This window comes from Musa acuminata, chromosome BXJ1-5 (genome assembly GCF_036884655.1).
Source record: "Musa acuminata AAA Group cultivar baxijiao chromosome BXJ1-5, Cavendish_Baxijiao_AAA, whole genome shotgun sequence".
Taxonomy (NCBI): domain Eukaryota; kingdom Viridiplantae; phylum Streptophyta; class Magnoliopsida; order Zingiberales; family Musaceae; genus Musa; species Musa acuminata.
This window is the reverse complement of record NC_088331.1, coordinates 10,569,347-10,595,243: the sequence shown is the minus strand read 5'-3', so window position 1 is coordinate 10,595,243 and position 25,897 is coordinate 10,569,347. Positions and strand designations below refer to the sequence as shown.

At 39.0% G+C, this 25,897-nt stretch overlaps 3 protein-coding genes across 3 annotated transcripts in view; 2 read left to right on the top strand and 1 right to left on the bottom strand.

The window, feature by feature from the left end:
* Window positions 1-4,857, top strand: part of LOC135673754 (UDP-glucose:glycoprotein glucosyltransferase-like) — a 34,122-nt gene extending 29,265 nt beyond the window's left edge. The window contains exons 29-36 of the mRNA XM_065183020.1: window positions 1,051-1,115; window positions 1,971-2,073; window positions 2,189-2,347; window positions 2,457-2,597; window positions 2,713-2,756; window positions 2,851-2,965; window positions 4,104-4,256; window positions 4,338-4,857. Coding sequence (XP_065039092.1) covers window positions 1,051-1,115; window positions 1,971-2,073; window positions 2,189-2,347; window positions 2,457-2,597; window positions 2,713-2,756; window positions 2,851-2,965; window positions 4,104-4,256; window positions 4,338-4,499 — 942 coding nt within the window. The 3' untranslated portion in view covers window positions 4,500-4,857. The remainder of the gene's footprint in view (window positions 1-1,050; window positions 1,116-1,970; window positions 2,074-2,188; window positions 2,348-2,456; window positions 2,598-2,712; window positions 2,757-2,850; window positions 2,966-4,103; window positions 4,257-4,337) is intronic.
* Window positions 4,858-5,096: 239 nt separating this feature from the next.
* Window positions 5,097-6,866, bottom strand: LOC135673755 (pentatricopeptide repeat-containing protein At4g25270, chloroplastic-like). Its single transcript, XM_065183021.1, has one exon. The coding sequence runs from the start codon at window positions 6,828-6,830 to the stop codon at window positions 5,214-5,216; it is 1,617 nt and encodes a 538-aa protein (XP_065039093.1). The 5' UTR covers window positions 6,831-6,866; the 3' UTR covers window positions 5,097-5,213.
* Window positions 6,867-18,885: 12,019 nt separating this feature from the next.
* LOC135673753 (FAM10 family protein At4g22670-like) lies at window positions 18,886-25,655 on the top strand. Its single transcript, XM_065183019.1, has 11 exons — window positions 18,886-19,106; window positions 19,225-19,288; window positions 20,230-20,385; window positions 20,470-20,557; window positions 20,634-20,714; window positions 20,815-20,879; window positions 23,634-23,774; window positions 23,857-23,973; window positions 24,045-24,197; window positions 24,282-24,339; window positions 25,368-25,655. Exons 1-11 carry the CDS (start codon window positions 18,997-18,999, stop codon window positions 25,463-25,465), a joined length of 1,131 nt encoding a protein of 376 aa, XP_065039091.1. The 5' UTR covers window positions 18,886-18,996; the 3' UTR covers window positions 25,466-25,655.
* Window positions 25,656-25,897: the final 242 nt, after the last annotated feature.

The window sequence follows — 25,897 nt, the reverse complement described above, 5'->3', positions numbered from 1 at the left end:
ATGCCTAAGTGCCCGAGCCCTGGCAAGGTCCAAGCACCTCCAAAATCTTCAGGCTGGCAAATTTAATTGGGTGCTGCTTAGGCTGGCGGCCCACCAAATCGATATGATTGAGCTTGAGTTGACCCTGAATTAATTGATTCAGTTCAACCAAGCCAGTGACTACACATAGCTCCTCACCACTGCTTGCGTGCACAACTCCTTGTCATTGCCACCTGCGCTCATAGCTCCTCCTTCCCCCCCAACTTGTGATGACTGATCCCGCGATCACTTCTTTGCAGCAAAACCTATATTACGACCAGGGAGCAGAACACTGCTTCTCCTTGAGTTGCCACCTGCTTCTTGTCAATGATTGGTAGCTCCCCACTTTAGCAGTACCTCCCTCTCTCTTCTCTCTCCTTCCCAGCAGCCACTGAACACACCTCTCTCTCTCTCTCTCTCTCTCTCTCTTTCCCTTCCCTTCTTCCTTCCCTAGCTGTCGCCACCACCTCCCCTTGGGGACTGATTGGTTCCCCTTAAGTAGATTGGTCTCTGGATTTTTTTTGTCTATCTACTTGACTCTGTTTGTAGGCCTTTAACTTTGGGCTACCTTCTTTCTTTTCGTTCTTCCTCTTTCTCTTCTTCTTTCGACCACCCTCTATCCTCTTTGCTTTTGCTTAGGGCCTCCGGCAGCCCACCTTGTCTATCTTATTAGTAGGGATATTTTAAATATTGAATGCTACGAAATACATGAATTGTCTAATTTTTATTTTAATTATTATATTTCTCTTTAATTATATTTTTGATAATTTTTATATTGATGAGTGCCTTGCTTTGTTTGGGTGACCTCAGGCATCGACGCCTGTTAGTGCATAGCATCTTTCACAACACTTATAGTAATTTTCTCACAAGATCTTTGATGCCCTTGAGCTCAATGATATAATTTTGTTCAATGTGTCTGTCTTATAGCCCCCTTTTATGCGACTTGGATTCTTTTTTGTATATTGTGTTCACTATAAGCTGTACTTCAACAACATTAAGCTATATCAACAATGTTGTGAATTTTCTTCTCAGGATCACAAGAAGGCTGGAAGGCAAGGAGAGACAATAAATATATTTTCAATTGCTTCTGGACATCTGTAAGTACATGATTATAATTATATATATATATATATATATATATATATATATATATATATATATATATATATATATATATCTGCTGTTCAAATATAGATAGAATTCAGTACTGCCAAAGAAATTTTATTCTTTTTGTTACATCCAAACATAGGAAGACTTATCTTGCCTGCATGAGCATATAAAATATCTCAAGGTCGCACTGTCAGATTTATAACAAATCCCAATGGAATATGGCATTTCCCCACCTTTTGCTGAATCTAGAATATGGCATCTATTACCCAATCTTTCTACTTTATTAATGGACACCATTTCTTGTGAGCTTGTTGCTATGATGCTAGATGTTGCTTCAAGGAATTTCAAAGCTTTTCTAGGTTAAAAACTGGTTATGGACCACATACTAAAATTCAGAAGAGTATATATTCATGTATATGAGGAGTCATTATGGTTTTGACCAATTTTTATTTCCGATGCTTATCTTCAATTCATGACCACTAGGTTGTGGTTTATTGAGTGTATATATAGGCTCGTATCAAGCAAAAATTTCCATCTTAGCTTCACATTGCATTTTGCTTTTTTTTTTTTGTTGAGAAACCTGGACTTGTTTTTGAACAAACTTGTACCTGAAAATTCTGTATCCATTCTTGTTTTGCTACTTTCTATATAGTATCTATACAATGGTTGTTTGGTTGTTCTATTTACAACTGTTGAGAGGGTAATACAAATGGAACACATTTTTCAATCATTGACAATTCTCTTAGGAAGAAGTATGTTTGCTTTCATGAGCTATGAAATTTTAGGTAAAATGCTCTTATTACATTTGTTTATCACAATCATTTTCACTTTTTTTTTTCTAGGTACGAGCGCTTCCTCAAGATCATGATTCTGAGTGTTCTTAAGAACACTCAAAGGCCAGTAAAATTTTGGTTTATTAAAAACTATCTTTCTCCTCAGTTTAAAGTAAGTTTGTGTTTGTTTTCTTTTTTCTTTCTTTTTGTTCTTGTGCAGTTCAAATACAAAACCTAAATTATTTATAGTATTGGTAACAAACTAACAATATCAATTTCTTATGCAGGATGTCATACCTCACATGGCTCAAGAGTATGGTTTCCAATATGAGCTCATTACATACAAGTGGCCAACATGGCTTCATAAACAGAAAGAGAAGCAACGGATAATCTGGGCTTACAAAATTTTATTTCTTGATGTTATTTTTCCACTTTCACTTAGAAAGGTGTCTATTGCAAATTCTTTAGTTTCTGCATCAAATATTTAAGTGCTTTTATTATTATGGTCTATTCCCTTACTAAGTTATTGGAATCCTCTGGCAACATTGCATTCAGGTAATTTTCGTAGATGCAGATCAAATTGTAAGGGCAGATATGGGAGATCTCTATGACATGGATCTAAAAGGACGAGCTCTTGCATATACACCATTTTGTGACAATAACAAGGAGATGGATGGATATCGCTTTTGGAGACAAGTTGGTGCCATCTTGCTAGTTGTTATATCCGATAATTTGATAAACAATTTTCTTTTAAGAAAAAGATATGGCTATTTTATTAATTAATTTCTTATATGGTTGTAACTTGTTAAAGGGTTTCTGGAAGGACCATTTACAGGGAAAGCCTTATCACATTAGGTAACTTATATTTCATGTCCATCCTGTATCTTTATTTCAGTCCAAGTACTCCTCTTTTTGTAGTTTATCTGATCAATTTATGATGGCCCTACAGTGCTTTATATGTTGTTGATTTGATGAAATTCCGCCAAACTGCTGCTGGAGATACCCTAAGAGTATACTATGAAACTCTTAGCAAAGATCCTAACAGTCTTTCTAATCTTGATCAGGTAATCTTTTGGCTATGTTATCATTTATTTCCTTTGAATATTTATTCTAGATTAGTTATATCCAAATTATTTTGTTGAAGATCATCAAAATTCTGCATTCTGAGATAAGATTGCACCGATTGGACTGATAAAACAAACATAAGTTAAGCTCTCAAAGTGTTTCCATATTATCCACCTTGGAAGACATGTTCCTTTTATGGGCTTGTTCGTCTTGAAGAAAAGAATCTTATACTCAAAAGAAGTCTCACAATGTTTTCTTCTATTTCATCAGTGGAATTGTTAGAAGTAATGATAAAATTCTCAGCTTTAACTAAAGCTTGCTACAATTTTGTTGAGATTTGGTATTTGATTAGAGTGGGTATTTAAGTGTACCGCTAGAATCAAATACCTCAATGACTAAGAAGGTCAATGAGTTTGTTTAAGCAATAAATTATACCATTATCCTAACCATTTGAGGTGGCTATTTGCTCCCATCATTGAGGTCTAGTGAGGAAAATATCAACAAGGCCCTAGTCAAACTAAGAACCTTCAAATCCTAGTCTTCAAGATCTTCATTTACCTTTCGTACTGTTACTAATTTGAATTGGTGGATCTCGTCTTTTTGGGGCAGTGAGGAAAATATCAACATCTGCATCTCAGTGAAAACTTTTTGGACTTGTTTCCATACTGACTTATGATGTATAAAACATATATTGTGCTTTAATGAATGCCATTATATGACTTTTTCTTTATAAATATCATAACGTGTATCAGCACAATATGCTACTGAATGTTATTTTGGTGGGGTTATAATTAGTGATGGAAGTTGGTTATGAGACATCCATCACATCCATATATGCACATGACACATGACCAAAGTAACAAGTTACATGGTGAACAGAAATTGCAATCCCTCTTTGCCTCCAGTATTTGCTGAATATAAGGTTTTAAATTATCTATGCAAGGTCATGTTAAACACCATAGTCCATCTTTAATGTAAAGTTGTAAACTAGCTTTCAGATACTCCTATAAACAACCTCCGCTTGCAAGAATGCTTAACCAAAACCCTGTGCTGGGCCAGTCTCTTCCCTTATATATGATTATGTTTCTGATTAGCTTGATACCAACTTAGACATCATTTACCTCTGGATTTTTCTAGGATCTTCCAAACTATGCTCAGCACACAGTGCCCATATTCTCTCTTCCCCAAGAATGGCTATGGTGTGAATCTTGGTGCGGAAATGCAACAAAGGCAAAGGCAAAGACAATTGATCTCTGTAACAATCCAATGACAAAGGAGCCAAAGCTACAGGTTAGTAATTTAGCAAATTTAATAAGTTTATAGATTCACCCGTCAGTTCCTTTTTCTTATCCTGGTGCTATTGTGATATAGGGCGCTAGGAGAATAGTTCCTGAGTGGGTTGATTTAGATGTGGAGGCACGACAATTAACTGCAAGAATTTTAGGTGAAGAGGTTGACTCCAATGAACCAGTTACTTCAACATCACTGCCGCCTGATGGTCCGCAGAACAATCATGAAAAAGATGAGTTATGATTGGATGAGACTTCCTTTTTCCACAATAACTTCTCGAGACACAAATTCCATATCTAAGCACAGACGTGATCGGAACCAAATGGCATCTGAACTAGTGGATTTTGAGAGTGAGAGAACCCTAGAGTTCTAGTATACATGCATCACACATGTAGATGCTGATTTATTTACCAATCCTTAATTATATTTAACTGATGTTTAATTTGCATAAGGAAATTGTTCATTAGCCATTGTAAAATTTTGACATTGAAACTCTTACCCTTAAGTTGAGGGTCTGTGTATCGGTATTGATAGGAAACACTAGTTTCTTTTCATTTTCTCCAATCTCCAAAGTACTTAAGAATTTATTTCACTATATCAAGATCCTTTTCTCTTACAAAGTAGCCATAATATTACTTCACTTTGTTATTTTGCCACTCGATACACTCCTTGCCGTTAGCTGCTTTAGTTTAAAATTGTACATGTGGTAACATAAAGAAATTTTATTGCAAGGATATCTTTTCTTTTTCTTGTCTGGTAGCAGCATTGTGTGAAAACCTATAATTATCTTTATTTGTTCTTATTGCTGCAATTGTGTCCTCATTGATTGTGAAACCGAGATTAAAATAATAATAAAAGAATTCTAATATTAGGTGACTAAAAATTATAACTGATTTGGTAATGCATGGCAGGTCGAAGTTTATATGTTTCACAGCAAGTGAACACAACAACAAATACTTACTTGAGCGACAATGAAGATTCTGATGATTCCAGTCCTCTCTCCTCCATCATTCTTCTCACTCTGTCTACGTCCTCCCTCCTTCCGGCGTCCTGGTAAATCATCATCAAAAGCTCGAAGTTGTGCTCGTTGTCGGGCTCCAGCTCAAACAATCGCTCCGCTGCAACCTCGGCTGTGCTGACTTCTCCGTGCACTGAACAGGCAAAGAGCAGCGCCCCCCATACCGTCGGCCCCCCATCGAATGGCATCCGCTTCGATATGAGCTCGTAAGCTTCATCAATGTACCCCGCTCTCCCCAACAAGTTCACCATGCACCCGTAGTGCTCCATCCCGGGCTTCATCTTGTACCTCTGCTCCATCTCGGCGAACAACCTTTTCCCCTCCTCTACCAGTCCCAGGTTCCCGCACGCCGACAGCAACGACACGAACGTGACTCGGTCCGGTAGCACCCCCGAGTCCTCCTCCATCTGCCGAAACATAGCGAGCACGCGATGGTCCCTGCGGTGCGCGCTGATGATGGCGTTCCATGAGATCAAATCCCTCTCCGGCATCGACTCGAAGATCAACCGCGCCAGGTCCGGTCTGTTCTGCTCCGAGTACATTGTGATCAGAGAGTTCGTGACCGATAGATCCCACTCGAGCCCCCGGCGGATGACCCAGCTATGAATCTGAAGCCCGAGCTTCTTCGTGCCGGTGAGCCCTGATAACATACCCGAGATGGTAATGGGGTCAGGTTCGATCTCAGCTCGAACCATTCCTCTGAAAAGTTTCAGCGCCTCCGGCAGAAGCCCATGCCGGATGTAACCCATAAGCATCGAATTCCAGGACACCGCATCCCGCTTGGTTATATTGTCGAACGCCTTGCGCGCTTTCAGGATGTCGCCGCACTTGGAGTACATGTCGACGAGCGCGTTGAGCACGAAGACGTCACTGCCGAATCCGGAGCGAACTGCATGGCGGTGGACGGCCTCGCCGTGGCGAACTGACCGGATTCCAGCGCACGCCTTCAAAACCCGGGGGAAGGTGTACTCGTCGGCCTCAACGCCATCTTCCTCCATCTGATAGTATAGAGCCATGGCATCCTCGTGGAGGCCCAGCTCGGTGTACCCCGAAATAAGCGAGTTCCAAGGAAACGCGTCGGTCTTGCTTCGTTGCGGCATTTCATCGAAGATGCGGTGTGCTTCTTCTACTTGGCCGCAAGTAGCGTACAGACGGAGGAGCTTGGAGGAGAGGGCGGCACTGCGGCGGAGGAGGGTGCCGGGGATGAGGAGGCGGAGGCGCGCGCCGTGGCGGAGGGAGCGCATTTGGGCGCATGTCTCGAGGAGGGAGGAGAAGAAGGAGGGGTCGAGAGGGACGCCGCGGGCGAGGGCGGTCTCGAGGTCGTCGAGGACGCGGTCGAGGGCTTCGGCTCGGGTGAGGCTGGTGGGAGCTGCAGGGAGGGAGAGGAGGAGGGGAGTGGGTGGCGGTGATCTGCGGCTGGTGATGGTGGTTTCATGTCGTTGGCGCGGGTTTTGGCTGCGAAGGAGGTTATTTCTCCTCCTCCTCGTGCTCTTCTTCTTGCAGGAGGTTGGTTCTGTGAGAGTGGTGGCGGTGGAGGAAGAAAGCAGAGCATACATGCCGGTTTCTGTTGTAATTAACGCCGTGACGGTTGTTGAGAAGAGGCATGCAGGGTTCCGCTTGTTTTGAAAGGAAAACAATTAATTTAATTAAATAAAAAGGAAAATATAATTAATATAAGATCTATATATACAATTATATTTTTTATTATATCCATTAATTGAAACTTATTAGGGTGCAGGAGTGATCGAGGTGGCTCCAAGGTTGAAGCGTCGATCTCTCCCGGCATCATTTGTATTAAGATTGATATTGGGAGAATTTTTTGACTTGATCTCTATGACATTTAAAGAACTTAATGGGTATGCTTTTTTTTTTTTTTTGTGGAAGAAAGTCCCATAACGTTTCATACATGATCAGCTTTTATACTTGACCTTGGAGGGGAAAATATATAACTACTCTATTGTTCCCCCCTTGGCATTTTGTCCACTTGGGCATAGGGGGGAGATAGCTTTGAAAGGTTTGTCTTGGACTCTTATCCACATAAGCAGATAAGTGGAGGTTGACCGACCTTTTCCTATCGAATGAATAATATATTCCCTATTATTCGAATGAATAATACATAAGCAGATAAGTGGAGGTTTCTCTTGGCTTTCATGTGGTGCTTATATGTCGAATGAATAATATATTTCCTATCACTTACCCATTTGACAGACCCATTTGCGCATTTCGAGCTTGAGTCAGGTTTTCTCAGTTTACATGTCTTGGGCACATATCGCTTTACAACTTCGTTGTGGTATATTTCTCTTTGCGTGGGATAAGTTTTCCCGACTTAAGCATCTTGGACACATTTTGCCCTGGGCTTCGCTATAGTAGATTTTTTCTTGATGCGAGTCGGATTTCTCGACTCACGCATCTCAAGCACATTTTGGCCTATGCTTTCATCGTAGCGAGTTTCTTCTAATGCAGAATGGTTTTCCCACTTCAAGGCATATTTTGTCTTGGGCTTTCGTTATAATAGATTTCTCTTGGTGCCGGTCGGGTTTTTCTAATATACACCTCGGACTTATTTGAACCATGCCTCTACCATAGTAGCTTTCTTCTCACACGGCTCGGGTATTCCTGACTTATACAACTCGAGCACATTTTTGTCTGTGCCTCCATCGTTGTGGATTTCTCTTCACGCGGGATGGGTTTTCTCGACTTGTGTGTCTCGTGCATATTTTGCTCTATGCTTTTGCTATAGCGGATTTCTCTTAGCATAGGTCGAGATTTTCCAAGTCATGCATTTTAGACACATTTTGGCCTGTGCCTCCATCATGATGGATTTCTCTTAGTGCGGGTTGGGTTTTTCGACTCACATACCTCAGGCACATTTGGATCGTGCCTTCGCCATGACAGATTTCTTTTTATGCGAGTTGAGTTTTTCTGACTCGCATCTCAAGCATATTTTGAAATATGCCTCTATCATAGTGGATTTCTTCTCAAGCGGGTCAGGTTTTCCTAACTCACGTGTCTTGAGCACATTTTGGCATGTGTATCCTCCGTGACGGATTTCTCTTGTCAAGGGTCCAGTTTTTTCGACTTATATGCCTCGGGCACATTTGGACTATGCCTCTGTCGTAGTAAATTTTGAGTCATTCCTTCACCATGGAAGATTTCGAGTCCTCCTTCCACCATAGTAGGCTTCAAGTCCTTCCTCTATCATGGCAAATTTTGAGTCCTCTTACCATGATAGGCTTTAAGTCATTCTCTAATGAGTATATGCACTATATCTTTAGTGTCCCCGCACGAGCAACTATGAGACCAATCGCCTCTATATGGATGAGTACACAACACACCAATCTATCTGATTATCTTGACACCCCTCTTGAATAACGTACGACTATGATTATTTATGGTCTGTGTTTAAAGGTGAATCAGTCTCATTATCATGATCTCATCATGATCTGATTCATATTGTACAAATCCATGGACATCATAACATATGCAACATATAAGATAAAATGATAAAAAATTAATAAATAATAATAAATAAAAAATATGTGTGTCGTGTCACATATGTCATCACTCACGTGATTAGCTTGTAGGGCACATATGACTAGCATTTGCTTCACCGGCTAAGTCTTGGAAGAGATGTTCATGTGGTGTTGGGCCATGTTCGTGTCGATTCCAAGAATGTCTCTTAGTGACTATATAAACACCTCGACGTTCTTTTCGAGAAGTGTTGCCCTAACCTTAACGACTTAATCGTGATGAGTATTATATAAGGGTGCCTCGATCAGGGACTCCATTGACTCTGGATGTGGGAGGGACTTGGCGAAATGTCGAGGGTCCATTGACGGTGCCTCGGGCTAGGCATTCTTTAGTAGGGATTCTATTGTTAGATAGTACTGGTATGACTCCCTCGAGTTATTTCTTAGTTCTCCGACACTAATCCTTATTGAAAATTTCATCATCATGTGATAGGTTGGCACCACTACTCTCACCCTGTTGAGCATGGATCGACCTATGATCATGTTGTACACCAAAGGGATGTCTGCTATCATAATTTTGGTTATCATTGTTTTAGAGTAGGGCTCATCCCCAAAAGTGACATGAAAGCTTATAATCTTGAGAGAGGAGACAGAGTCTCTAGCACATCTCGTTAGTGAAATAATCATAGGGGTGAGATCGTTAGTCGAGAGCCCAAACTTTTAAAAAGCATCAAAGTAGTGAATATCGATAGAGCTGCCTGTGTTAATAATGACCCTCTTCACATAAGCCTTAAATATCCTCATAAAGACTACCAAGTCTGTTGAATCTCGTATTTTGATGATGAAACCACTTGATATGTGTTTATGTTTTAATCTTCGTTTTGAGTGACGCAGGATGCTTCGATCAGGATGAGATAATTAAAGCAGAAAAAACCATATTGTGCCGGAGGAACATGTCAGAAGATTGGACGTCGGGCCGATGGATCGGTCGACGTATCGATAGAAGGCTTCGGGCCATGGACTCGGGCATCGGGCCAAGAAGAGCGAGTGTTGTACCAAGGATATCGGAGTTGTGGAGTCAATTGGCCGATAGAGTAATAGGCCGTAGGAGAGGACGATGCGCCGAATAATCGGACAAAGCGTCGAGGGACCAATGACATGCCGGACAACTTGGTTAATTGCTTAGGATTAATTGTCTCGATCGAAGTTTTGTTTTAAGTGTGCAGGATTAATTACGATGGAAGTAAGACATGCAGCAAGAGTTGCGTCGGAGTCAAGACCATGATCACGTTGGGAGTTCGAGAGTTCGACGGAAGTCCGGACGATCGTCAGAGGTTCTACGAGAACAAATCCGAGAAGTTCAGGAGCTTGCCAAAGAAGCTCGTCGGAACTCGCCAAGTGGATCGTCACAAGTTCAGGAGTTTGCCGGAAGTCCGTCGGAGCATCGCCAAAGGTTCATCGGATGTTCGTCGGAAGTTCGCCGGAAGAAGCGATTGACGTGTCAGAGCAAGTTGCAGTAAATGTCTTAAGAAATATCGTAGTTAGCATGTAGATTAAGTTAGGAATAAGAGGTGATCCCATTAACTTAATCTGGGGGCAATTGGGCCCTTGATAGATCCAAATTGGGTCGAATGGATCAACTCATTCAGACCAGAATTCCTACTAGGCGGTGGCACTGCCCAGGAGATAGTCTCCCAAGAAAGCTGGGCGGTGCAACCGCCCAGGTCAAGCGGTGGCACCGCCTAGGCTCAGTCTCCGAGCGAGACTAGGCGGTGGAACCACCTGAGCTCGGTCTCCGAGCTCTGCCAGGCGATGCAATCGCCCCTATCAGGCAGTGGCACTGCCCAGAGGCTCAGTCTCCAAGCTGCCAGGTGGTTGTATCGCCTCAGTCAGGAGGTAGTACCGCCAGGACCCCGAAAATCCGGGAAAAGATATTTTTGAGCTCCAAATTCAAACTAGTTTGGGGCCTATATATACCCCACCCTTTCCTGCATGAAAGGGCACCGAAAGCTTGATCTTACTCTGTGATTTTAGAGCTCAAAAGTGTTGTAAAATTTAGAAGTTCTCCTCCCTCTTTTCTTTCAAGTTTTGATCTTTCAAGAGAGGAGAGAAATTTCTGTAAGGGTTGTCTCTTAAGCCTATCAAAAGGAGTGAAACTATAAAAGGGTGGTTGGCCTTCGCCTATTGAAGGAAGGCCTATAGTGGACGTCGGTGACCTCGTCGGTGGAGGAAGCCAAAAGTGGATGTAGGTCAAGATTGACCGAACCACTCTAAATCTCGGTTTGCATTTACTTTGAGCATCTTATCTTTACTGCAAACCTCCTCAGTAGCTTACTGCCTTCTGCTCATTTATGAACGTATTTCATAGTTAAGTATTTTCCGAATCGGCGTTAAGATAGAAATCTGAATCACCGTTACTACAAACCTCCTCTTAGTGCTCTTGATCCTAACAATTGGTATCATAGCTCGGTATTTCTCATTTCGGATTTACTCCCGAGAGAAATGGCTCTTCATGGCTTTCGAGAGGGTTTCTCGGTTGTTCGTCCACCGTTGTTTAACGGATTGGACTACACTTATTGGAAAACTCGAATGAGAGTTTTCTTGATTTCTATGAATTTGGATTTATGAAATATTATTGAAAACAGTTTTCAACTTCCCTCTAAGTTTAGATGAACGAATGATCAGATTTGGAGAAGAAGTATTTTTCTTTAAACGCAAAGGCTATGAATGCCTTATTTTGTGTTTTGGATAAAAATGAGTTCAATCAGATTTTTACGTGCGAAACAACTTTTAATATTTGGCAAACTCTTGAAATCACATACGAAGGCACTTCTAGAGTTAAAGATTCGAAAATCAACTTTTTAATGCATGATTTCGAGCTTTTTCGAATGAACCCGAGCGAAACCATTGTTGACATATACACCCGTTTTACGGATATCGTCAATGGTTTAAAAGCTCTTGGCAAATGTTTCTCGAATTTTGAACTTGTTAGTAAAGTTTTACGATCACTTTCTAAAGCTTTGGAGTCAAAAGTAACGTCAATACAAGAAACAAAAGATTTAAATATTTTTTTACTTAAAGAACTAATCTGTTCATTTATGACATATAAAATGGTGCACAATGCACATGATGAATATGATGTACAAAATCATCTTCCAAAGAACAGGAAAGATTTGGGACATAGAACATTTGAAGACCACTCGAGCATAAGCTCAAGTGATGGTGAACAAGAACTACTCACTAATAAATTTAAAAAATTAATAAAGCGAGAATTGAAGAACAAAAATAAACTTAAAAAGAATGAACCTACTTGCTTTGAATGCAAGAAGAACACAAAGGGGGGGATGAATCGAGCTCCTCCAAAGACGATGAGAAAATCAACAAAGGCGAGGTGACAAACTACGCCTTAAACGCATTTAACGATGAGGTAATCAAAACCCCCTTAATTTATTTCAAAATTACATAATGCTTCCCATAATGCATTTTCTTTTTTTTAGTATAGAATTAATTTTCTTAAAAATTACATGTTTAAATAATAAAATAAAAATACAAAAATTATGATCATGCTAGTAGTTTTGAAAATAATCATGAAAAATATATATTTTATGATAAACAAACAAAATAATTTTGATTGAAAATATGAAATTATGCTATATGTGGTAAAGAAGTAATAATGTGTATCACGTTGATTTCCATTGTTATTTCTTGATTTTGATTAAATAAAGTCATGTTTGGTTTGAAGAAATACATAATGATGTAATATTAAATATTTTGATACCATGATTGACAATTTTATGCATGAGATTTTAAGTTATACATGATGATAAGAATGTGTTATTTTCATGAGTGTATTTGAAAAACATGTGGCAAAACCATGTCTGAATGCATGAAAGTGTTAAATTTCATTTTCGGATTTTTTTGATCCTAACAATTCATTTTTGAGAATCTATTAATCTTGATGGTTTTATGATGAAATTCATTTTTCGATCCTAAATGTTGATGCATGTTTTTATTTAACATAAATGAAAAAGTATGCTAACATGAAATCAATCACTTAAAATGAAATACTTAAAAAAAAAGAGAAAATATATTATAAATGAAATCATGAATCTACTTATATTATGAATTTTGTGAACCATAAAAGTGATTTTGATGATTTGAATTTGAAATGAGTTTGATCAAAATCATGATATTGATTTCTTGGAATAACATGAGATTACCTTTGATGATCATTTTGATTATTATGATTCATGGAATTCTAGATTCATGGTCTTACATTTGTTTATGAGATGATTGAAATCTTTATACCTTTGAATTATTCGCTTCTCCTTTCAATTTTTGAATTTATGCATGTTATATGTCAAACATTTGAAACCATGTTTTGGTATCATACATATCTAAGAAATGTTGATTTGACAAATTGAATGAGTTGAAAATGAATGATGATTTTTCTCTTGAATATAACTTGTGATATTTTTGATTTCTCGACATTCGATACATGAGATTTTATTATGAATCAAATTTTTTCATTAATCGATCTTCTACGATTCTACTTGATATTTTCTTAAGAGGAGATTTTCTAAATGAATCATGATTTTTCCTTGTGAGTTCTTGGATTTATTACTTGATTTTCTTTTAAAACAAGATCTCTTCTTTGTACTCCTATGATTTTTCTTGATATTTTATTTAAAGAAAATATTTACTATATGAATCATGTCTTTTGGTATTCAAATGATTTTATCCTTCATGATAGGATTTCTTTGTATTTATGGCTTGTATGGCTTGAAATGTTTTGGAATGATGCATGCAATACTATGAATTTTCCCTTACATAAAAATGCATGCAATACTTTAATTTTTTAAATAATGTGAAAATCAACAATTATCATTTTCTATTAGAATGATGATTTGGAATCATGCATTAATGATGATTTTATATTTTATGATTTGGTATGATGCATGCAATGATGAAATATTCATAAATTTGAAATGATGCATGCAATACTTATGACAATGATGTACATGATGTATGAATGCTTTAAATGATGAATATTTGGTATCATGATCAACATGTTGATAAATGCTTAAAAATTTTAATGTTTGAGTCTCATGTATGATATGCCCATTAATGATGATTGATTTATTTTTCGGTATCGTACATGAAAAATAAGATTTTTGAAATTGTGTATGTCTTAATTTGAATATATAATGATGCACAAATAAGATTGATACTTACCTTTGTCATAATCTGAAAATTGATATAAGGGTGTTCCCTTCTTTTTGACAATGATAAAGGGGGAGCAAAAATTTCTAGTGTGGACATCATGAAAAGAGGCAAACTAGCTAGCTTGCACAATTCAAGACAAAAGCAAAAATTACATTTCTCAAAAGAGAAGAAATTGCTATCTTGAACATCACCGATAATTGCTAGTTTGAAATCTCAAGAAAATGCAAAAAATGTTCTATTTTGCCTATCTCAAGATGCTAAACATGCTAAACTTGCACTTTGCAACGAAAACAAAATTGCGAGCTCAAACATTGCAAAGGAAGCAAAAATTTGCTAGCTTGCAAACTTGCATATTTCAAGAAGCAAGAGTTGCTTTCTTGAATATCACTAAATTGCTAGCTTGCATGTTCTAAAATGTTATAACATTGCTAGTTTGCATGATGTAGAACTTGCTATCTTGAACATTACCAAAAGTGCTATCTTGTATATTGTAAAACTTGCATATCTAAAACTTGATAGCTTGAATGTTCTAAGCATGATGTAACACTTGCTAAATTTTCTAGCTTCAAAACTGCATGATGATAAAACTTGATATTATATTTTTCATGCAATGAGTTAAACTTATATTCCAAACACAAGAATAGTTGGACTTCTCCTTTTTGTTGATGACAAAGGGGGAGAAGTATGATGTTATGCATAAGTACATAATGACATGTTGTAGGTATTCATGATGAATATTTCAATAACTTAAATTCAGTTTGAATTCAAGGTTCTATCAATATAACATATTGATAAGGGGAGTTTGTTTAAATTCTCGGAGTTAAGTTTAACTCCGTCATCAAGTAGTTGTCATCATCAAAAAGGGAGAGATTGTTGAATCTCATATTTTGATGATGAAACCACTTGATATGTGTTTATGTTTGAATCTGCGTTTTAAGTGACGCAAGATGCTTCGATCAGGATGAGACAATTAAAGCAGAAAAAATTATATTATGCCGGAGGAACATGTCAGAAGATTGGACGTCGGGCCGGTGGATCAGTCGACGTATCGACAGAAGGCTTCAGGCCATGGCTCGGGCATCGGGCCAAGAAGAGCGGGTATTGTACCAAGGATATCGGAGTTGCAGAGTCAACTGGCCGATTGGGCAATAGGCCACAGGAGAGGACGATGCGTCGAATAATCGGACGAAGCATCGAGGGACCAATGACATGCCGGACAACTTGGTTAATTACTTAGGATTAATTGTCTCGATCGAAGTTTTGTTTTAAGTGTGTAGGATTAACTACGCTGGAAGTAAGACATGCAGCAAGAGTTACGCCGGAGTCAAGACCATAATCACATTGGGAGTTCGAGAGTTCGACGAAAGTCCGGACGGTCGTCGGAGGTTCTGCGGGAATAAATCCGAGAAGTCCAGGAGCTTGCCAAAGAAGCTCGTCGGAACTCGCCAAGTGGATCGTCGCAAGTTCAGGAGTTTGCTAGAAGTCCATCGGAGCATCGCCGAAGGTTCGTCAGAAGTTCGCCGGAAGAAGCGATCGACGCGTCAGAGCAAGTTGTAGTAAATGTCTCAAGAAATATCGTAATTAGCATGTATATTAAGTTAGGAATGAGAGGTGGTCCCATTAACTTAATCTGGGGGCAATTGGGCCGAATGGATCAACTCATTCGGACCAGAATTCCTACTAGGCGGTGGTACCACTAGGGTCGGCGGTGGCACTGCCCAGGAGATAGTCTCCCAAGAAAGCTGGGCGGTGCAACCGCCCAAGTCAGGCGGTGGCACCGCCTAGGCTCAGTCTCCGAGTGAGACTAGGCGGTGCAACCGCTCTTGACAGGCGGTGGAACCGCTTGAGCTCGGTCTCCGAGCTCTGCCAGATGGTGCAACTGCCCCTATTAGGCGGTGGCACCGTCCAGAGGCTCAGTCTCCGAGCTGCCAGGCGGTTATACCGCCCTAGTCAGGAGGTAGTATCGCTAGGACCCCGGAAATTCGGAAAAAGATATTTTTGAGCTCCAAATTCAAACTAGTTTGGGGCCTATATATACCCCACCCTTTCTTGTATGAAAGGGCACCGAAAGCTTGATCTTACTCTGTGATTTTAGAGCTCAAAAGTGTTGTAAAGTCTAGAAGTTCTCCTCCCTCTTTTCTTCCAAGTTTTGATCTTTCAAGAGAGGAGAGAAATTTCTGTAAGGGTTGTCTCCTAAGCCTGTCAAAAGGAGTGAAACTGTAAAAGGGTGGTTGGCTTTCGCCTATTGAAGGAAGGCCTCTAGTGGACGTCGGCGACCTCGTCAGTGGAGGAAGCCAAAAGTGAATGTAGGTCAAGATTGACCGAACCACTCTAAATCTCGATTTGCTTTTACTTTGAGCATCTTATCTTTACTACAAACCTCCTCAGTAGCTTACTGCCTTCTGCTTATTTACGAACGTATTTCATAGTTAAGTATTTTCCGAATCAGCATTAAGATGAAAATCGATTTTATCGTACGAACGCGATTTTAATCGTCGAAAGTCTGCTGCACTAATTCACCACACCCCCCCCCGCCTCTCTTAGTGCTCTTGATCCTAACAAAGTCATCATCATAGTTTAGGTCGAGATACTCTATTTCTTCTTCCTTAAAGGTTATTCTGAGTCATCTTGGAACTTTGAGTACTTCTCGATGGTAGCTTGAGCATAGGCTTTATGACCCGAGGAGTTGTCTCCTCCCGAGGCAGGTCCACCATTGATGATATTGATCTACCTCTCCATTGGCCTTAAAGTTGGGGCGAAGGTTTCTAGTGCCTCTGGAAGAACCTCTCGAGATGATTCTGATGAATAAGTTATTTGATTTATTCATTTAAATCATGAGAGTCTTTTATGTCATGGCCATAATCGTAGTGGAAATGATAGTACTTAGATTTGTTCTTCCTCTTCGATAATATTCTCATCGATCGAGAGTCTTTCATAAGCCTTTTTTTTATTTATAAAATGATTTTGGTTCTAGTCATGTTCAAGAGAGTCGACTTAAACCTTAGGTGAGGTAGCTCAGGTTAGACTTTTCTTCTTCATTATGATAACCTTGGGGTCGGGGCTAATGGTAGTCACTCTTGTCTCAATCTTTTGTGCATCTCCTTGTGCTTATTAGAGACTATTACCTCCATGGTAATATATTGGTTGGCTCTTTAGAGTGCCTCTCCATCAATGACTAGGAAAAACAAGAGGGCTTGAACCTCACCACGAAGGTCTATATTGCAAGCAAGGGTTGAGCTTCTGGTATGCCTCTCGTCTCATTAGTGAATCAAGCGATGAAGTTAAAGAGTGTTTCTTCCTCCCTTGCCTGAGTCCAATAAGCATTGCCACTAATGGCCTTGAGTGCATATTCCTAAGGAAGCAGAGCTCAAACTCCTTTGCAAGCTGAGCATAGGAGCTAATTGAGAGTGACTTTAAGCTAGTGTATCATTCCTATCTCAGGACTCTTAATATTATTATGAAGGTCCAACACATCATGGTGTCTAAGGTGTCACACAGTGACATCTAGGCACGAAAGGCGGTAGTGTGCTCTATCAGGTCGGCACTACTATTAAAGGCCTCTAGCGATGGAAGGCCAAAGTTCATTAGGATTGACTCATCTTGGATATTCTGAGTGAATGAGGATCAACCCATAGTAGGATCGATCGGACTTTCCCTTTTGGATTGCTAGAACTCTCACCGCATCTCTTCAAGCATTTGCCATGGTTGAATTCTCAATAAGTCATCCATCAAATCTATTGAGTGGGTCTCAAATTCGGGTGGAGCAAGGCAATGGTGTGATGATGCATTGTATTCCACAGTTAAGGAATAGGGCACTCCCTCAATCGATAGTTCTATGGGCCTTGGGCGATTCTGAGATGTTGGCACTATGTCGGGCAAGGGAATCCTTATGGTAGCTGGAGCTAGTGGCAGTTGATGCACTAATTATGACCGAGATGGTGGCATTACTCGTTGGGCAAGAGTGGGGTGATGCCTACATCATATTTGTTAGTGTCTGCATCTATTGGGAGGTGTCTAGGAATACCTCAGCAAGAATAAGCAAGTGGCTTAAGGTCGTACTTGGGGGTGAAAGGCTCAAGTCATTAAATAGGCTCCAGTATTGCACTGACGTTTAGGTCAAAGTGGATGCATCCACATATAGGAAGAATAACAATTATCCCCCTTAGTAAAAGTATTATGAGTCAGGGGCAAGGCCTCATTGTTGGACCATTTGTTGGGAGGATTAATAGGTGGATGTTCCTATGAAATCAGGCCCTCATAGCACTAAAATGTTAAGAGAAATCATCATCGACGTTTGAGTCAATCCAATGTTATCTAAACCCAAGAGCATAAGAGTATCTGAGGTGGCTCTGATGCGGGAGTATCAAGCCCCTAAGGTGCCATCTGCTCTAAGACCGATGTCGGAGAAAATTTTCTAACTCAATCTCTTCGATGTTCAAGTTAGTTACTGACAATTTAGTGAGTGTGGATTTTTTTTTTACTAGAAGAGAGCCCTACAATATCTCGTCGAGGATCAGCTTTCATATTTGATCTTGAAGGGGGACAAAATTTGTAATCGCTCCAACGTTGAACAAACTGAGTTAAGATTGACTTGGACCTTTTTTTTTCATTGTGGCTTGCATGTGATGCTTATATGGTACCTATTGGACGAATAGTTTGTTTTCGATAAAAACCTAAATTTATTTTCTTATTTTTTCCGTGACATTTTGTTAAGCTGTGATATCCAAGTTCTTTTTTATACGTTTTGTGAAGCAATAAAAAAGTGTCCTCTTTTCTGCATTAATAAAAGAAAAAAAGACTTCGGATCCCCAGATAACTAGTAAGATCCGGAAACCTAGACAACTAATCGGATTCGGATGCAATTCGCAGACACTGACATCTCTTATGGCGAAAGCAGCCCGAAGGCCATCAGACTCCGAAGCAGCTAGAAACCTCTGGCACACGATAAAACCCTTGAAAGAAGTCTCGTCAAACACGACCTGCCAATTCTTCCTCGATTCGCACTATTCTCCGATCTCTTGTGGAAATGGACGCGGCCAAAGTGAAGGAGTTGAGGCTGTTCGTGGAGCGGTGCAAGGGGAACCCCGCCGTCCTCGCAGACCCTGCCATCTCCTTCTTCCGCGACTACCTCGAGAGGTAAATATTTCGTCCTTCTTTAGCGTCGATTCTTGAGTCGGTTCTTCCGATTTGTGGGACCTGTGGTGGTTTTTGTCTGAATCGTCGGCGCTCATCTTATCTTATTGTCTGCATTTAGTTTGGACGCAAAGCTTCCGCCGGCGGCTTACAAGACCGGTGCGTCGCCTCGGGCACGGGATGCGGTATTGTGTTAAATCCTGTTCTCTGTCCGTTTATCTGCTCTTCATGTCGATGCGTGCCTGTTTGAGATTGTTCCGTTGTTTGATTTTTGTTGCAATGGGTATAGGCTTCTGATCTGGAGGCTACTCAGCGTCTTGACGCTGCTTTTTGTGCAAGTTTATTGGGTTTATGTTGCTTGGAATCATTGAGCATTCGCCGCTTCAATTTCTGACATGCTTATCGGGTCAAACATATTACACAATACCTTGGAGGTTCTATGATGCATCACATCGTTGTCATCGTACCTAATGCGTGGTTCTTCTTTTGTAAAAAACTAATATTCATTGATCAAGTGCCATTTACAAAATCACAAATGTTAGTGGTGTGATGCCACTTGTATGAATGCCCAGAGGTTCTTGTCATGTTAGCATTCCTAATGCATGTTATTATAGGTCCAGAGATTCACCGAAAGGAATAGTAGATCCCTGCGTGGCATACACACTATCAACTATAATACTGTATTTGTAATGATTTAGCTTGAATTCCACATGGACCAAGCCCGAACAAGGTACTTAGATGGATGATGTTTGGACATGGGTGGCGACTTAGGTGTGATGTGGGACTACATGGGTTGCATGTGTGCAAGATAAAAATGCTTAAATTTACTTTTATATGACTTTGGAGATCATTTAAACATTAAATGTTCATGTGTGCCTGCATGTATGTGTGTGTGTATAAGTGGCGCACACATGCATGCAGATGTGTTTTAGGATCTTTACTTGGTAAGTGGTATTGTTGTATAAATATCTTTCTTCTTTTTTGGTTACACTGGCTCATAGACCATTAAGGAACATGAAATGGTTTGACTTTGAGTAATTATTATTATGCTTTATTGTTCTCTTCTCCTTTTGGTGGGCATCAGAAATTCTGGAGCTCATGTTTTGATGGTAAGTATTAATTGCAGAAAAGCCCAATGGTGGAGGAAATAGATGAGGATGAGGATGAGGATCTTGATTGGGTTGATCATACTGTAGATCATGAATCTGATGATGAAATTATTGAATCTGACATTGAGCTGGAAGGAGATATCGTAGAAGCTGATAATGATCCTCCTCAAAAGGTAAGTCTAATTTAATATTTTATTTGTTGCATATTAGTAAGATCTTTTAGGTGGACGCATTTTAAATTCTTCTGGCTTTTATAGTTGGGAGATCCATCTGTTGACGTCACAGATGAAAATCGTGAAGCTTCTCAAGAGGCCAAGGGAAGAGCTATGGAGGCAATTTCAGACGGTATTGCGAGTTTTGAATAGTTTAATATATCAAAGGCAGGCTCTCATTAGCTACAACTTGTTTTTGTGTAATATAGGGAGATTTGAGGAGGCAATTGAGCATCTGACAGACGCAATATTATTGAACCCAAAATCTGCGATCATGTATGCTACTAGAGGTAAGTGTAAATCCAGGTTCTCACTTGTACATCACCTTTACTAGCAACGTATTTAAAAAAAAAAAAAAAGATTATCTGGTACATTGTTCAATCCCTGCAGCATCCGTGTATATCAGGATGAAGAAACCTAATGCTGCAATTCGTGATGCAACTGCTGCCTTAGAGGTAGTTTAGTATTCATATTTCTGACTACTTCAAATATTACCATTTCTCCAAATGCTTGATTAGTCTGTACAGTCCTAAAACAAGTTTTCAAGTAATGAAGGGAGGCACCAAGATTATGAAGCTTGTTTATTTTCCAAACAGGTGTTTTTATACTTTAATGTATATCTTCCATAAGGGCATTATTCATGATTATCACATCTCAATCCCATAACACATGGGCCTTGATCTGAAAAAGGAACACTTGGATCAAGGACAATAGGCGGTTCTGGTTTGGAATCTGAACCATTGGAATCAGAATCAGAACCGCATGGAATTGGTTCTATTCCGGTTCCAAATTCGATTGAGCAATAACGGCCAATTCTGGAATCGAGGTTAGGACTATGTAATTAAAATTTTATCTTTTATCTATATACAACATATATACACATGATGAAAGGTACGATTAGCTTATTGGATCTGTAGTGAGGTTCTTTACTCGAAATTTTGTGCTTTATTTGGAATAAATTTCAATCGATGAGAAATGAACGCTTTGTCCATTTAAAAATATTTTACTTTGTCAATTGCTTGGTTGAATCAATATGTCGGAGAATCCACTGAGACATTGTCAATCTTTTCTAGCCAAAAATAGAGCTAAAATAGTTCACTAAGAATGTTCTCAGTATTCCAGAGTGAAGCATCTTCGTGAAGAATTTTTACAAGCTTAACGGATGTATGGATCACATTCTATCCAACATTCCATCATACATCCTCCTAGATGGAGATGGTAGGCTTAAATAAAGTCACAGGCATTTGCACCAAATTTTGTCCAAGTAAAATTAGTAGTTAGGTGAAATATAAAGACCATAAATTTATTTTGCACAACAAACATTGAGTTAAACTATACATGACAAAAAATAAGTTTTATCATGGCATGGATTTCTCTTTGTTGATATAGCATGTTGTGTCACGACCCAAGCCTAATAGGTTAACTGGCCTATCAACTTCATTTGACCCAAATCACTGGCCAAAATATTTAAGTTGAAGTTGATAGTAGTACGCTCATCAGACCCTTAGAATTATAAACTTGCAATCTCCCTCACTTAAGAGCTTGATGTCCTCGTCAAGGCCCAGCATAGCCCAGATCAAACCCTAGCATGGTGCATGTGAGTGGTTGCTCCACTATGTAATGAGTTATTTGACTCCATCCACAGATAGTCCTTTCTTACTCGAGTCCCCTCACCATGCTCAAATACTAGGTCGGATACCAAATGTCGTGACTCGGGCCTGATGGGCTAAATGGCCTATCAATTTCGTTTGACTCAAACCACTAGTCAAAATGCTTAAGCTAAAGTTGACTCAAACCCTTGGTGTTACATGTTGGCCATCAACTCACCATCTTCTCTAAATAGAAATGTGTTTTTGCACGATTCATAATAAGCTTCTATTATCTTCACTCTTTGTTTATTTGTGCCAAAAGATATTATTTCATATATTTTGCTACTAATTACTCCTGTATAATAGTTTATTTTCTATTTTTTTATGCATTCGTGATGAAATCTTTGAGGCACAAAAAACATAGTAATCTTTTACATGAAATTGACACCTATTTTGTGATTTAATTAGGTTAAAGTAGAATTTGATGGTCTGGAATGTCAAAGATTCGGAACCAACCATGGTTCATGTAATATCCTATCACAAGCTTAATATTGGGAGTTGATTAGGTTCAGCGGATGATCCTACAAAAGCTACGTAAGAGAATATGCCCGACAAAAGTCCATGCTTAAATTGTTAACATGGGAGAAAGGTGATGTAGGATTCAAAGAGTTCAGAGACCTCTAAGTCCACAAAACTTCAGTCTTTTATGGAGGGTTTTAATAATAGTTGGGATTAAGTGGGGAGTTAATCCACAAAAAAGTTTTGCAAGATTGTTGGACTTTACTCGAACGTGAGGAGTCACTTAAACTATTTGGCATTGCGGTTAGCACCATATTGTCGATCACATGGGTCACTCATCCTATGTGTCTACCCATAGAAGATCTGAATTGATGTCAGCCTGGGATATGTGTTGGACTTTATTGTTTGTTTTAGGCAAATGTGCCAAATTTTCTCTTAACTGTTTTAGTTCTCTGCTCTTGATATCATCTACGTGCGTGCTTGCCTTTCATATGTTTCTGCTGGACGTCCCATGAGATGTTTCTTTCATGTTATTCATGATTGAGGAATGATGGATATCCATTATTTTCCTGTCTTATATTAGTCATGTGCTGTCTACCAAGATAATACAAAATAGGATCATAATTTTCCTTTCTGGAAGCTGTCACATATGGAAGGCCAGCAAATTTTAGGTTTGTTTGATGATTGCATTTTGAGGTTGAGCCTTGATACAATGGTAAGTTGCTCTTTGTGATCAGAGTTCGAGGCACAAAAATAATCTCTCTATATTTAGAGGGAAAGCAGTGTACAGTGACCCTCCAATACCTGTATTGGCGGGAGTCTTGTGCACTGTGTATGCTCTTTTTACTTGAGAATTGCATTTTGTCGGATGATTAGATGAATCATCAATTTTCTTTTGTGCTAGTTCCACAAAGTTATCTGTGCATATGATAAATGTATACATTTGATAGTTCACTAAATTTTATTTACTCATTGAATTTGCAAATCGATGACACATGAAAGTGTGGCTCTAGGCTTTAGTTTTCAATTTAAGCCAGATCCTCAAAAATCGTCCCAGCTATGTTTTTGTTTGATCCATCTAGGGTTTGGTATTTCTCTCAGATCAACCCTGATTCTGCAAAAGGGTACAAAAGTCGGGGCATTGCTTTAGCTATGCTTGGGAAATGGGAGGAAGCTGCTAAGGATTTGCATGTGGCATCCAAGTTGGATTATGATGAGGAGATAAGTTCTGTGCTAAAAAGGGTACAGTATTTCATGGGTATATGTACTGGTATGCTACTTACAAAACTGCAATAATATATAACAACTGCAGGGTGTTGTGTAGGTTGAGCCCAATGCACACAAGATTGAAGAACATCGGAGGAAGTATGACCGACTACGTAAAGAGCGAGAAGAAATGAAACTCGAACGTGAGAGGCAGCATCGACAAGCTGAGACTCAGGTATTTGGTTTGAACAAACAAATTTGGTAAGCGACAGTATGCTGTGGGCGTTGACTTTTGTGCTCTTTCAGGCTGCTTATGAGAAGGGTAAAAAAAAAGAGCAATCATCAAGTAGAACATCAGGAAGCATGCCTGGAGGTACGCCTGGAGGAATGCCTGGAGGTTTCCCTGGTGCTATGCCTGGATCTGTGCCTGGAAATATTGATATGAGCAAGATTCTGAATGTAAGAATGTGATCAATTTGTTTTATTTGCACTATCACATGATAATATACATTATTTTGTTGGTTGTTTTACTTTGTGAAACAGGATCCTGAGCTAATGGCAGCCTTTAGTGATCCAGAAATCATGGCTGCTCTTCAAGATGGTATGTTTATTCACCATGTTTCTGTGTTGGATCTTACTTATCATGTTGTTTCATCAGTGTTACTTGTTTCTTCTTGTGTTAGTTTCACATATGGATGACAAATTATATTGGTCTTTCGAGGTCCATGAGTACATGAGTATGTTCAGAATAGTAGATGAACTTGCATGTCCTTTTTTGTGGAAATGATCAAATTGGTGTCTGTAACTTGGTCTAGCACAACTAAGGCCATAATGAAGCACAAAAGTAGTCTCTTAATCTTGTAATCCTCTTTTGCAAGCTGCAACTATTTCCCATGGTATATTTTTGTTTGCAACATTACATATAGGTCATCTTCTTTTCCCTAAGGATTGCTAAATTTGTGTTATTAAAGCTGTGTCTGGTTTGTTATTTCTTTTCATGTTTTTGGCAGTATTGTTTATTTATTTATCTTTAATGGAAGGCCAAAAGCCTAATTATTAGAAGTTAGATGGATTGTTCCTGGTAGTACTGTAGGCATAGGGAACTCTATTGTTTCAACAAGGGTGGATCAGTGCATGTCAGCAGCAACATCTAGTGAAAGCCCATTAAGAAGAAAAATAGAAAAGAACACTTATGAGGTCACTTTTTAACTGGTACTAAACTATTGACAACATTATAGTCAAGACTTATGGGAACACTTGTGGAAATTTAGAGCAATCAATAAGATGAATGGAAATTTATAGCAATCACTATGATGATTTGCAGTTTAAGAACCTGTAGAACATTATGAATTTCTACCTTTATTTGAGATAGTACATGGATGCACTAACTGTTTTTTTTCTGCTGCATTGTATAATGGAATCACTATATATTGGTTGAAGATTAAAAAGTGTAAGAAGGTTATTATATGTCTGTGTTTGCTTTATGATATTGTATAAACAAACGGTGCAACTGTAGTCTTTTCTCCTCACAATATTTAGCTGTTCGATTGTGGTTTTTCTTGTCGATATCAATTATTATGATTCTCTTATTCTAACCAATTGGTGAATTGTCATGTTGCGGTTGTGCAGTCATGAAGAACCCTGCAAATTTTGCTAAACACCAAGCAAACCCCAAAGTTGCTCCTGTGATTGCGAAGATGATGGCAAAATTTGCTGGACCTAAATAAAGGCGTCCTCATCTAAGGATGATCAATAAAAGACGGTTGAGTGTTTTTCATTTTTGTGAGTTGTGGTTACTTTTGGTTTCTGCGAGTAATTCTAGTGTAATTGATTGGTTGCTATAGTTGCTCCTGGTAAGATTGTAGGGACTCAAATGTTTAATTTGGGAGATGAGCGCCTGATGTGGTCATGAATGTAGCTTCGTGGAAAGCTTGAAGTGCCCTTTGAGGTCCTTATAATCCTAAATGTCATGATCATGATTCGGGTTAATTATAAATTATTATTTTAGTTAAATCTTCTTAGAATTTTGATTTTAAAAATTAAAAAATTTATATTAAAAATTTAAAGTTATGAAGGTGAAATATTTAGTTTCATTTACTCAAGTATCATGAAAGTATAAAAATAATAAATAAAATGATAATTTTAAAAGTTTAATTGAT

Excerpts from the sequence above, each read along its gene's own strand:
- LOC135673755 (XM_065183021.1), bottom strand. The coding sequence starts at position 6,830 with ATGTATGCTCTGCTTTCTTCCTCCACCGCCACCACTCTCACAGAACCA.
- LOC135673753 (XM_065183019.1), top strand. The coding sequence starts at position 18,997 with ATGGACGCGGCCAAAGTGAAGGAGTTGAGGCTGTTCGTGGAGCGGTGC. Across the intron at positions 20,386-20,469 it reads ATAATGATCCTCCTCAAAAG|TTGGGAGATCCATCTGTTGA; the intron begins GTAAGTCTAATT and ends TGGCTTTTATAG. Across the intron at positions 24,198-24,281 it reads ATATGAGCAAGATTCTGAAT|GATCCTGAGCTAATGGCAGC; the intron begins GTAAGAATGTGA and ends TTTGTGAAACAG.